This window comes from Phyllostomus hastatus, unplaced genomic scaffold, assembly GCF_019186645.2.
Source record: "Phyllostomus hastatus isolate PE091 unplaced genomic scaffold, TTU_PhHast_1.1 phas_scaffold_182, whole genome shotgun sequence".
NCBI classification, from domain to species: domain Eukaryota; kingdom Metazoa; phylum Chordata; class Mammalia; order Chiroptera; family Phyllostomidae; genus Phyllostomus; species Phyllostomus hastatus.
Genome location: NW_025334013.1, coordinates 16750574 through 16763983, shown reverse-complemented (window position 1 = coordinate 16763983; position 13410 = coordinate 16750574). Strand labels below are relative to the sequence as shown.

Sequence of the window (13410 nt, the reverse complement as noted above, 5' to 3'; positions counted from 1 at the left end):
TTGAAATCACTTTTTTTTTTCTGGGGGTGATGAGGTCTAGTATAAAGGTGAAGCTGAGACTGCCAGAGCAGTGAAATCACTCCCTCCCCTGTGGAGTGATTATCCACCAAGAAGAGGCAGAGGAGAATGCATGAGAGCAGAATCTAGTGCTCCTTCCTCTGCAATGAAGAGCCGAAACAGGACCTCAGCTCTTCCTGCACGCAGGGTGGAAGTCCCTGGATTTGCAGCTGTTGGTGAGGAGGGAGGGAACAATTTCTGCCAACTGGAAGGACACTAGGGCAGGGATGATCTTTTGCCAAGAAGGGCACTTGGGTGTCTTGGCAGAAGGCAGAGGGCTGCCCCAGTCTGTGTGTACATTTTCAGAAGCATTTGACTCTGGACCAAATTCTCTCAGCTGTGCTAAAGCTGGGGCAATGGACGGGAAATGCTTATTGGCTAGGCTGGCTAGAAGCTCCAACAGAGGGTGCTGGGACTCAGCCAGGAGCTTCCCTTCTGCTGGCAAGTTTAGCTTTCTGTCATGGTCAGAGGGAGTGTGTCAAAATTCCAATTCTCAGGGCTCTCCAGAAGCTGCTTATGATTAACTACTTATTTTGATGGAGTTTTTTTTTTTCTCAAATGGGGAATGAGTGGTGATGCAGAGAGCCTCTTACTTGGCTCAAAGAGTAGGCAACACTAGCCAGTGTGGTTCAGTTGGTTGGAGTGTCATCCAGTAAACTGAAAGGTCACAAGTTCAATTCCAAGTCAGGGAACATGCCTAGGTTGTGGATTTGGTCCCTGAATGGTTCTCTCTCTCCCATCACATCAGTATTTTTCTCCCTCCCTTCCCTTCTTACTAAAAATCAATAGGCATATCCTCTGGTGAGTATAAAAATAAGAACAAGCAAAAAATTGTCCAGCAGGAGTGAAGGATCTTACTACCACTAAATGAATGCGCTCATAACCCATGGGGCCAGTCAGATACCATTTCATTCAACCTTGGAGTTAACTACAATTTTTCAGTTCATGCTGCTATGTGGGCTCCTCTGACCCATGTCTACCAATCAAGCAAGCACAGATACCTGGGCACAGCAGGCAAACTAGTCACTGCTTTTTGACTACTTAGTTGTCTGGCACAGGTTTACTTATGCAGAACAGAAGCCTGATTTGCCAGGTATCACTGCTTTCCCTCATTCCAAGAAAAGGTCACTTAAGTTACTCCTCAGAGTTGTATCCAAGGAGAGGGAAAGTTTAAGTGCTGAAAGCAGAACCGAGTATTTTCTCCTAAAGTCTCATTTGAGCCTCTACATAAGTGTTTACACTGGGATGATTCCATTGTTTAAGGCTGCTCCTAAGATCTTAGAGGAGAAAGGGGCCTACAAGAAAGTATGTGGTTCATTCCCTCTCCCTACCCCTTCCCGCTTATGGGATAATATCATTTTCCCTAGTTTCAGAAAAGGTAACTAACTAAGGCTCTGAGAATTCTCTCAAGGCCACACAGCTGGTAAGTGGGTTTTACTGAGAGGACTAGAATCCAGGTCTCCTGCTTCCTTGTGCAGTGCTCTTTCTATTGTGACTTTTTTCCTGAAGTAGTTTGTATTTTTTAAAAAAGATTTTATTTACTTATTTTTAGACAGAGGGGAAGGGAGAGAGGGAAACATCAACATGTGGTTGCCTTTTGTGTGCCCCCCAATGGGGGACCTGGCCTGCAACCTAGGCACGTGCCCTGACTGGGAATCAAACCCATGACCCTTTGGTTTTCAGGCCGGCACTCAATCCACTGAGCCACACCAGCCAGAGCTAATTTGTATTATTTTTAAAAAGGCAATTGATTGCTCACATAACCAAAAGTTGTTTAATCTGCATATCTTTGTAAGACTTTTCATATAAATACATGAACAAGTCATTTTAAAAATAATCAGAAACAGTGTCCCATTCAAAAAAAATTTAAGATTTTATTTATTTTTAGAGAGAGGAATGGAGGGAGAAAAAGAGGGAGAGAAACAACAATCAGTTGCCTCTTCACATGTCCCCAGCTGGCAAACCCCCAGAGAAACATGGATCAGCTGCCTCTCATACGTGCCCTGTCCAGGGACCAAACCTGCAACCTAGGAATATGCCAAGGTCAGGGCAACAATGTCTCATTTAGAAAAGAAGGTCCCACTTTACTTACTACTGCCACTACACTGTTCAGACCTCTGCCATCATGTGGGGACTATTACTAGCCTGTAAGCTAGAGCCTTTGATTAAATTTACATTTAAATTTACAAGTGGATCAGTGGTAAGTTCAAGACTATCTCTGCTGTGCTCGGTTAGAGACAGATCGGGGTATACTTTAGACTTAGAATAAGATGTTTTCACTTTCTGTGAAAATACTTACTACTCTAAAATTTTCCATAGCCAGGACCATTAGGGGCTCTCTAGTGGCTCATACTGCTCCCATTCCTAACCAACCTTCAAACAGAGGAAGAGGTTCTAATGGACAGAGTAAGAATCCCAAGGCAGCGCAGGCAGTGTATTTATATATTTGTACTTTCAGCCCTCTGGTTCGTTTGGCTTCAAGTCTGTCCCCTGAGATTCTAGGTCATGTCCAAGGCAGGAAGTTGCAATGCAGGAGCAGTCCCAGGAGCCAGTAAGTCAGGAAGTAGCCTAGAATGCATCGTGTGACTAGAGAACAGGTTTTCCAGTTGTACAAAAGTCCCATGATAGAATTTCTGGAGACCTTTTGTCCTGGTGGGGAGTCCCCTGCAAGAGGCTTCCAGGGCACCGTCTCTAGGGATCTCAGCAGTGGCTCTTGATCCTGAAGCAAGTGAGCTGGAAACCAGTACACAATAGGTGTGGACGAGCCCAAAAACCTGGTGAGAACCTGGAAATCATAAAAGGGGGAAACCCACACATTTATTGGAATGTTACTGCCTCAAACTGGACCAGTCTGGGAGATTCCCTGATGCTGGGTGAACAGTAACCCTATGACTAGACATTTATTACACTGGACACAAAATTTAGTAGAGCTTAGGATCTGCCTTATAAAGCTGTGTGTGATACCAGCCAAGTTACCTCAATGTTACAAATAAACACACTACAGACTAATTGCCACAGTACTGGGTATGTCAATACAAAAAAACTCTGTGGGGTCCTATTTTAGAGCATGGCCTGAACTATACACTCTAGGTTGTGATGTGGGGCTTTAGGAACCTAAGGTTGTTCCCTCATCGAATGGGGACGGCAAAGCAGAGGGAAAGGAGGCAGAGGATACTATTTGCTGCTCAACATTCTTCCTTCTAGGGGAGTTCAGGGCCAAATAGCCTCCCTTATCTACCTGGAAACGCTGAACTTTGCTGGAATTCCCTCTACTAGCTAATCCAGCTACAGACACAGAATGTTACTTTCTGTTCCCCTGTGCCTCTTATTCACACAGCTCAGAGAACTTCACCAACAGCCGATGTGTACCCCTAAGAGGCAGAAACTCTGGCACTGCTAAGGAATGGCCAGCATGGAGAAAAAAAAAATACTTCCTTGGGGTTAAGATGAAACTGGGGCCACAGCCAGAAATAAAAAAAATAAAATTGAATGATCAAAACCTTCCCATCCCTATCCCCCACCCCCCAAACATTACACAAAATGTCTCCTCTGAAAACTGAGCACCCACTCAGAATACCTCAGAAAATCAACTACCAAGTTGTAAGTGTATTATGGGAAGATCCCAGAGGTATTCTCTGTACTTATCCCTGTATCTAAGTCAAATCAGGTCCTTTCACAACTCTCATGTCTTTGTATACATCCTTCATTTGTCCAGAATGTTCTTCCTTTGCTTCTTAAATGTAATTTCTTCTTATTCTTTATGACCTGGACTAAATCCGACACCCTCTTTCAATCAGCTTTTTTCCTCTGTGCTTCCACAGTACTTCTCCAAAAAAGCAAGTCCTCTCCCATTCTACTTTGCTCTAATTTTATCTGTTAAATGTCCGTCTCCCATTTTCTACCATAAGATCCACTAGGGCAACAACTTTTTTTTTTAAGATTTTATTTATTTACTTTTTAGAGAGAAGGGGAGAGAAAGAGAGTAACAGCAATGTGCAAGAGATACATGATCGGCCCCAGCTGGTGTGGCTCAGTGGATTGAGCACTGGCCAGTCGGCGCACATACCTGGGTTGCGGGCAAGGATCCCCAGTGTGGGGCGTGCAAAAGGCAACCAAACGTTGATGTTTCTCTCCCCCGCTTCCCCTCTGTCTAAAAATAAATAAAAATATTGAAAAAAGGGATACATGATCAATTGCCTCTCACCACCCCCAAATGGGGACCTGGCCTGCAACCCAGGCATGTGCCTGACTGAGAATGAAACTGGCCACCTTTCGGTTCACAGGCCGGCACTCAATCCATTGAGCCACACCAGCCAGGGCAGTTTATCTTACTCATATTTCACCCTCCATGGTCTGACCCATGGTCTAGCACAAAGAAAGCTCCCCACATAGTTGTTGAATAAATAAATTAGGCACAGGTCACTCAAATGCAAAGTTAGCTCTCCTCCCCGCCCCTGGTCTAGGGGTTTTGCCTGGGTGTACATCCTTTTCCCAGCCAGGAATCCACCTTACCTGAACATGCATGCACAAACAGCCAAAGAGTAGCAGCGCTACAGCGTGAACTAGGTACACAAACACCTGAGGACTGAGGAATCCAGAATCAGGCTTTTCTAGGGTCTCATTGTTCTTGTTCCTCCGCATCCCAAGTGTAAGGCAGAACCAAGGGTGGGTGGTCACATATGTCCAAGTTGCCCAGGCAACGAGTATAGCCACTGGTGCAGCCAGCAAAAAATTCGGCACCTGCTTAAGTTCGTAGTATCTCAAAAAGCCAATATTCCAGTAGACATCCTGGATATAGCTGTATATTAGGGGAAGTTCCCAGGAGCACCAAGGTGGCTTGTTTCCCTCTGCAATTCGGTAGCCCTTGTCCAAAGCTAACTGCAGCAAGGGCTTAGGGATGGAATGGACTGAGCTTGGCTGACAGAATTGGGTGTAGGCATAATACTGAAAGAGGGCAAAGGGAAGGCCAAGTATGAACATGGACAGGAACATAGAGCACATTAGCTTTAAGAGCTGTCTCAGAGGATTCAGTACCATGAGAGAAGAGAAAAAGCCTCGGCACTGAGAATGAATGAGGAAGCCAACACTGACCAGCCCATTGGAGCGTACACCAGTGGCAAGGGCAAAGAGGAGTCCACTAGTCCAGCTTTGGCCCCTTTCCAGCTGCCCCATGGCAGTGAATGTTAGGAGGGCAAACAAAGCTTCTGAGTAACCGGCAGCCAGGAAGATATTGGCAGGGCTGAGGCAGAAAAGCAGTGCTCCGTAAAAGGCCTGGCGGGGACAGTGCAAAACCAGACAGCCCAGGTCATGAAGTGCAACTGCAGCCAGGATAGAGAACAAGGAATTGAGCAATGCTACTGAGATTAACAGGCAACTCCGTAGGCTCAGTAACCCCCGCAGGGGTCTCAGCAGTTCACTCCCCGCCAACAGGACCAGGGGGAAACCAGGGAAAAAGGCAAAGTTGTGCTCATACAGGTAGCCATGCTCAGCAATGAACAGAAAGTGTTCAGCATCCCAGTGAGACAGGCCACCCAGGAGACCTTCCACAAGTTGGTCCACAGAGCCTGAGGGAGCAAGGCGAGGAGGAGAGAAGGCTTCTGCGTGGTGATCTGGGATGATGGCATTGAAGAGTCCCTGTGGGATGAAAGAGAACCAAGATTTTGGTTGAACAACTGGAAGAATTACTATTTAATAAAATGAAGAACAGATTTGTTGGGGGGAATCAGTTTAGTTTTGGCCTAGTAAAGTTTCATTTGGACATTCCAGTGCAGAGGTCAACGAGGCAGTGAGATGAGTCCAAAGGTCAGGAGAGTGATCAGGGCTAGAGATACAAATTTCGGAGTCAGACGTACTAGCGTGGTATTTAAAGGTATGAGACTGAATGGGAGCACTAGGAAGTACAGATAAAGAAAAGAAGAGAGCCGAGGCCTGGGCCCTGGGCACAGTCGGTCACTTGAGAGAGGGTGAACAGTGAGGTAAGGGGAAAATCCAGGAGAGCCTGGTGTCTTAGAACCAAGTGAAACAAGAGTGTGATCAGCTCTGTTAAATGCTGCCGACTGGTTAAGTAAGATGGGGACTGAAAACTGACCACTAGACTTAACAATGTGAAGGTCACCAGTGGCTTTGACAAGAGCTATTTCAGTGGGGTGGAAGAGAAAGAAGATTGCCTAGGCTGAGTTCAACAGCAAAGGGGAGAGGGGAGATAGTGCATACAGGCAACTACTTGGAGGAAGTTGGCTATAAAGGAGAGCAGAGAAAGGGTTAGTAGGTGAATGACAATGTGGGGTAAAGAGAAATCTTTTTTAAAATATTTTTTTAAAAGTTGGGAGATAAATATTTGTTTGCCAATGGGAATAATCCAGTTGAAAGGAAACGAGTACACAAGAAAGTGGAGGATTGCTGGAGCAGGCAAAACAGGATGGAGTCTGCTGCACAGGTGGAGGAGCTAACCTTGGAGAGAAGGGACAGCTCACCCAACCTTCCACAGTAAAGGTGCACAGTGAAAATGTAGTTATGCTGATGGATTTGGTGCAAGCATGAAGAGAATCACTTCTGATTGCTTCCATTTTTCTGAGTTTCCACTTAAAAAAGCCACTTGGAGAAAAGAGGCTAGGGACTTGACCCTAGTTCTCAAAATAGACTATGTACTGGAATCACCCAGGTAGTTTTACAAATACTGATGCCTGGGTTCCTTCCCCAGAGTTAATGATTTCACTGGTAAAATCTCAGGCCGGGGAACTGAGATTTTTTTAACCTCTCCCAGGTGATTCTAATGTGCAGAAAAATGGGGAAGGGGGTGAGTGGACCAAGGAAATACACTAACATTGGGTAGCACTAAGGACTCATTTGAGCTAATGACCTTAATAAAATGAAACTAGTTACTATAGTTTTGTGTTTTACTCTGGGCAGACGCAGGCATGGAATGTAGAGAGAATTGAATTTAACCAAGGTTGGGCATAGGGAGAATGAAGCAAGTGAGTTGTGCAGGAATGCATGATAGAGAACGGAATCTAAGCTGGGTAGGAAGTGAAGCTGAAGCCTTGAGGTGGGTGAGTCATTGAAACGGTGGTAGAATCAATGGATTACAAGTCCTGAGGGGCTGGAAGAATTGTTAGAGTTGGGTACTAGAGAAGGTGAGCTCAAAAGAGAGGAGACAGTAGTCAGGTGTATCATCTTTATTAATATTCAAACTACCAAGAAATCAGCAATTGGGCTAGAAAGAGAAACCGTGAACCAGGAGCTAAAACCTTAACAATGAGGAGGAATGAGCTGTCCTTAACACGGATGACAGCAACAATCAAGGGTAACTAGCAATATATTCTGATGGCATGAGCTTTAAAACTGGAAGGGGGGCACAATGGGAGAAATAACAAAATAGCATTATCATTAAATGTCTTTTTGCCTCATTAAATTGTCAGTTACTCCAGGGAAAAGAGACCATGACTTTTAGGCTCACCACCTAGTATGTGGAACAGAGTAGGTACTTAATAAACTTTGGGTGATTGAGTGAACAGTCTGGAAAACATCCTTGTTTCTAAATAACCATCTGCATTAGAACCCAGCTGTCCTGGTTTCCATCCCAGGTGCCAATTCACAGTGTTGCTCCACTGGTTCTGCCAATCAAAGTTATCATCGAGCCACTTTCTCTAGTCTGGCACTAGGAGTACAACCCCATTTTTAACGTTCTTTCTGTTTTTGGTCATTTTATTTATTTATTTATTTTTATAATCAGGCCACTTCAAACAGTGAAAACAAATGGGACAGGGTTGACAGTCACAGATAACAGCCCTAGTCTCCTAGTTGAAGATACTTCTCACTAAACCTGGGAGCCAGCAGAGTCTGCTATACCTCTTATAGTGAGGGAGAAGAGAGGAAAGATTTCCACAAAGGAACCAGCTATGAGCCTCAGAAAGAATGAAACTTGTGATAAATGGTGCACATAATTATGCTAATATAACATACCTAGGGTGTTGACTACATTTAACAACAACACACTGAGAACCTGCTAAGCACTGGGCACTGGATATAATTCACATGTATATGAAATTTGATTAAAATATATATAAGGACAGCCTTGGAGGGGAAAGGGAGTTTTGCAAAGGTGTGAATGCATTCTGAGGGCTGTGTGTGGGTAAGGCAGCAAGGGGAAACACCTGGGGGAAGACCAGGGGACATTACTGACTAAACAAATGCACACAGATGATCTCAGGGCAGTGTCACTTCTTTCCCTCTCAACTGACTGACATGGTGCTCAGTCTCCTGGTTAGAGGACCCAGGGCAATACTTTGAGCTGTCACATCCTAATGGCATCTCTGGTTATGGAACATCATGGTCTACTGCAAAGACCACTAGATCAAGAGTTAGAAAACCTGGGGTCTGATTCTGGCCCTTCTCTAACTTGCTGTGCGACTTTAGGGAAACCACTCATCTTTTCTGGGCCTTTCCTGCTTCATGTGTAAAGCAAAGGGTTAACAGACCTGCCCACTTTTCAGCTATGAAGCCTAAGTGTTTATGGTTCCAACCACATGGAGGGGCACACCTGGAAGGTTAAAAAGGAGATGGGGACTATTCTTAGTGTCTTGCCCAGTCATATGGCAAGGCATGTTTAAGAAAAAAGATCAGAGACTGACCTGCAGCACCAGAGTCAGGACACGGCAACTGACAGCAAACCTCAGCACCTCTTTTCGGGATGGGTCCAGGAGCCACATCCTCTCACCACAGGAATTCAGGGGTGTTGCTGCCAGGACTGAACTGCCTCAGGCTTCTAAACTCCAAAACCCAAGGAGGCAATGTCACACATGGGCTGAAAGTAAATTCTTGAAATCATTCTTCACAGGAGACTCCCCTTTCCGCACTACTGGGCAAATTTAACCACTTAACTTCCCAGGCGAGGGAAAAGCATCTTGAAGGCAGATGTCACTCTGAAGCACTATATTCTTGTTGGGAAAGTTCCACACAGATAAGCATGAAACTGGAAAGCTAAACTCACAGAAAATCTTTAAAAAGCCTGTTGAGTGTCCCCTATGTAGGAACTAAAGATCTGGGTTCAAGTCCTGACTATGTTACTCACAATTTCTCATTTAGTCTTTCTGAGCCTCAGTTCCTTACATATAAAATGGGTTCATCCCTGGGTGGTGTAGCTCAGTGAATTGAGTGCTGGCCTGCAAACCAAAGGGTCGCTGGTTTGATTCCTAGTCAGGGCACATGCCTGGGTTGCAGGCCAGGTCCCCAGTAGGGGATATTTGAGAAGCAACCACATGTTGATGTTTCTTTTCCTCTCTTTCGCCTTCCCTTCCCTTCTCTCTAAGAATAAATAAAATCTTTTTAAAAAATGGGGTCAGACTATTTTGCCTGTATCACAAAATTATCGTGATGGTGAAATGTGTGAAGAAGTACCACAACATCTATGTTGTGGTTGCTGTTATTTGGTGTGTGCCCTTTTCCTCTTGCCCAGAATAATAAACTAGGTCCCAAACCAGAGTCCCAAAAATGAGGCATAGAACTGAACTGGAAGACCATAATCACTATACACTCTAGCTTAGCTCTCTGATGTGTGTTCAGCTGGTCTGTTAAATTAAGTGGAGAAGGGAAAGAAAACCACCACTCGGCAGGACTTCAGCCAGCTCACACTGCTAAAACAAACTTAGGAGGAAGACAAAGTTGACTACCAGGGATGGAGAAAACTTATGTCCCATCCCTTTGTTGGAATGGCAGCAACATCCAAACAGCTGCAAAGCCATTCTGAGGCAAGGAATGCACGTCAAGGCTTTTTTCTTTTAAACAATTCCTTGGTCTAAAAGAAGTAGCAATGCCTTCTACAGAACCAACTGGGGAAACCAGAAGGGAGGACACGAGCATCAGAGGCAATTCTCTGATTTGGTGTTCTTCCCCCAGTTCCACCCCGCAAACATCTGGAGTTCCCGATGTGTGTTGAGGATCTATCCCTAAAGGAAAACCTAACCTGAGAAATTAATGGACTGGCTGGAAGACTTTTCTGTCTTTTCTTATCTGGCTAATACCTATCAGAACTTTAGGTATTGCTTGTTTCTGGAATTCTTTTTTGACCCTCACTAGACTATGTGATATGCTCTCATTGTACTCTGCCTTGTGGTCTTTACTGCTATTGCTTAATTAAGTTGCTTGGGAAGGCTTTGTCTATCTTGCTGACAACTATCCCCAGGGCCTAGCATAAAAACAGACATTTTAAGCCTGTGTTCTGATTGAGTGGAAGTGGCAAGAACAGGATGTGGCATCACCAGTTCATTGGCTCTGGATATAAAATTACTGCTCCAATAGTCCTCTCACCATACTCATGTTAACAGCAACACTACAAAGTCACAGAAGCCACAGGAAAATAAAATTTGTCCAGAAAGGGAGCAAGACGGGCCAGTGACAACAGTACCTATCCTCAGCACCAGGGGGCGCCCGCTGCTTACTTCATCACCAGGAAGCCTGGAAGGAGGGGCCTCCAAAGCCACACGGTTTTGCTCATCAAAATTCAGTTCAAAGGCAAGCTTCTGAAAATCCCAGAGAACAGAGGTAGTTTGTGAATCTACCCAACATTTCCAACACTGACTCGCTGAATCGAAAGGAATCCTAGAAACAGCCACAGCCAACGTCACAGGCCGCTGGGTCTCTATCTTAGGTGACTTCATATTTTTCCCTTCATTACTTCCCACCCACATACATGCAAAGAAGTTGGGAACAGAAAAGCACAACCCACCTCTGCCTCTTCACCAGGCTGCCATTCTTCCTCTCTCCAGAGTCAAGCTCTAGCCCCAGCGACCACAGGAAACTTGTAGCTTACACTTAGTTTACAAGTAAATCAATAAGAAACAAAACAAAGCCAGTGAGTTCTCCCTCTCAGCTAATTGCCAGCCTCGACTTTCCCAACAACTCCTTTGCCAAATCACTCTCTGCCTGGCAGAACAAGGAACAACTAGTTTTACACTGTTCACGCGAGATAAATATGCCCCAGAGAAGTGAGTAATAAAAGTCTCCCTAGTTTGAAATCAGAGATCTCATTAGACCCTGTGACGCCAGTATAATTACCGTCGCCATTTTATGGATACGGAAACTGAGGCTCGCTGGGGTCCAAAGACACATCCAAGGCTGTATTTAAAGAGAATGCTTTTTTTTTTTTTTTAATTCTGAAACCTCATGGTCTTCCCACCAGGCCTTACCCCGGCCAAAGGGGACGTGATCTTTCTGAGACATGATTACAACCCAAGTCTCCTAAATCCAGCCCCGGTACTTGTCCAATGGCGGCGCAAGCCTCCTGCTGAGTATTTTGATGGTAGAGAGGGCCCTTTCTGAGAATACCGGCAAGCCTGCTAAATTAAAGCCCTGGGCTCTCTGGGTAAGACTAACATCCTCTGTGGGGTGGGTAAATGGCTCTAACCAAGCGTTCTCAAGACCAGAGGCCTCGCGGGACTTAGCGAGCCAGGGACCACCTGCTGCCAGCCCAGCCGCGCCTAAAGCCCGTTCTAGCCCGCTTCGTTCAGTCATAGTCCTAAGCGGGAATCGAGTACGTCCTCTCCCCAAAGGCCCCAAGGGATATTTCCGAGGGGGCCTGCGAGGCCAGGCCTGGCCGCAGGGCCGGAAGGCAGGGCAGGGCGGGAGACTGTAAAGGAAGAGGCGGCCCTTGGAGGCCGCTATGGCGGAGGGGCGGGTCTCCGCGCTTCTTGGCAGCCTCCGCCTCCTTTCCCTCGGCCTCCGTTTGACAACTTCCCTCCCCCAAGAACTTTCAGGCTCACACGCCGGGGCTCCGGTCCCTAGCACCCGCGCCAGCGCGCCTCAGTGTCCCAGGCAGGACCCGAACTTTAGCTCTTCCATCCGGGACACCTAGCGGGCCGCGCCTGCGCTTTGGCTCCGCCGACGGCGGACCCGCCCCTCACCTCACGGCACTCGAAGCACCCCCCGCCTCCGCGGCGGCCATGATGACTCCGGGCAAGTGGGGCGGGGACTGCAGAGCCCCACCATTCCGCGCCCCTTTGCCTTGGCACCTTTCCTCAGTGGTGACACTTGGAGACTACCCCCCGCCCCCGCACTACACGCTACTCGAGTCGCCTCTCCCGCCTTCTTTTAGTCCCCCGGGCCTGCTGTCTCAGAGTCGATGTTCTTGCCCCTATTCCATCCTGCAAACATCCACTGAGTTCCCAATGTGTGACAAAGCTCTCGGAATTGGGGACTGCCCCGCGGCCTCTTTCTTCACAGAAGCCAGAGCTGCACTTTCCCTGCTGTCAGGCAAGCAGCTGAGCACAGCGTCTCGGAACACACAATAGATGTTCCGAGAATAGGAAAAAAAGCTTCCTTGGGGTTCCTGTGGCCAGCAGCAGCACCCTACGTCGTGAGTGTGAAGAAAGTGGGGGATCCCCGACTTTCCACTCTTGCAACTACCAGGGACCTTCTGTCCTACTTCAAGCCCCAGTCCCACCTCAGGTGGCTAATGAGGATGGTGAAGGAAACTCAGAGAACACCCCCCAGGACTCCTTTCTTCCTCATTCAAGTAGTTTCTCTCGTAGGAAGTGGGGCCAAAAAAGAAGAAGAAGAAAAAAAAGAAGCTAACTCAACAAAACCGTCTGTTAGGGAGGAGCGGCCAGTTGGTACCCCTGTAACGGAAACTGTTAGAACAACTTTGCACCCTACTTAAAGGAAATAGATAATAAATCCTTCTCCGTTGGTGAATTTCTTGTTTCTCAGGATTCCAAAGCCTTCTGTGGTTTCGGTTATCTGCCCTCCAAACGAAGCTAAAGGCTGGGTTAGCTTCTGGCCACAACCTTGGCTGAGGGAGGGGTTTATCTTGTACAACAGATACTCTTGTGGGTGGGAACAAAGAGATGGTTGCTATCTCTCAGGCAAAGAAAGTAGCCCAGATCAGTTTTTGGGGGGTCAGGGACTGTATCTTTTGATTCTTTTTTTTTTTAAACATTTTATTTATTTATTTTTTTTTAGAGAGAGGGGAAGGGACTTGGCCCCAGAACCCAGGCATGTGCCCTGACTAGGAATCGAACCAGTGACCTTTAGATTCATAGGCTGGCAATCAACTGAGCCACACGGGCCAGGGCTCTTGATTCTTTATAATTCATTTCAGGCCTTGAGACCTAAACTTCCTTTCATGTATTTGTTGTGTATTGGGTGGTTAAAGTATGTCACATTTTAGTTGTGTATTGGAGAAGGGAAAAAATGGAATTTAGAAGAGTCTTCCCCCAGGCTTTTCAGTGACACCCACACTTGTCCTCAGCTCCAGAGGCCTGTGAGTGAATCAGAAACTGGGGCCTAAGGCTGTGGCTTGAGACTCTAGATGTCTGTGGGGCTCCAAGCAGCACTCTACTTGCAAACACCAAACTGAGA

The 13410-nt window shown here is 46.4% G+C and overlaps 1 protein-coding gene across 16 annotated transcripts; it reads right to left on the bottom strand.

Moving 5' to 3' along the window:
* Positions 1-1941: 1941 nt before the first annotated feature.
* Positions 1942-12705, bottom strand: PIGV (phosphatidylinositol glycan anchor biosynthesis class V). 16 transcript variants are annotated; one of them, XM_045859557.1, is made up of 7 exons: positions 11955-12705; positions 10781-10865; positions 10494-10574; positions 8688-8821; positions 4570-5691; positions 4124-4207; positions 1942-2842 (listed from the first exon to the last, which is right to left on the bottom strand). In XM_045859557.1, the coding sequence occupies exons 4-7, from the start codon at positions 8763-8765 to the stop codon at positions 2561-2563; spliced, it is 1566 nt and encodes a 521-aa protein (XP_045715513.1). In that variant the 5' UTR covers positions 8766-8821; positions 10494-10574; positions 10781-10865; positions 11955-12705; the 3' UTR covers positions 1942-2560. The 16 variants fall into 16 exon arrangements, with proteins under 16 accessions (XP_045715513.1, XP_045715512.1, XP_045715508.1 ...); XM_045859556.1 differs by lacking the exon at positions 11955-12705 and adding an exon at positions 11816-11899; XM_045859552.1 differs by lacking the exon at positions 11955-12705 and adding an exon at positions 11241-11805 and having other exon boundaries at positions 10460-10574.
* Positions 12706-13410: the final 705 nt, after the last annotated feature.

Bases quoted from the DNA above. Each gene is read 5' to 3' on its own strand.
- PIGV (XM_045859557.1), bottom strand. From the start codon at position 8,765: ATGTGGCTCCTGGACCCATCCCGAAAAGAGGTGCTGAGGTTTGCTGTC. The intron at 4,208-4,569 runs GTAAGGTGGATT...ATTTATTTTTAG, and splicing joins GTTTGTGCATGCATGTTCAG to ACAGAGGGGAAGCGGGGGAG. The intron at 2,843-4,123 runs GTATGTGCGCCG...TATGATTTCCAG, and splicing joins GATCCTTGCCCGCAACCCAG to GTTCTCACCAGGTTTTTGGG.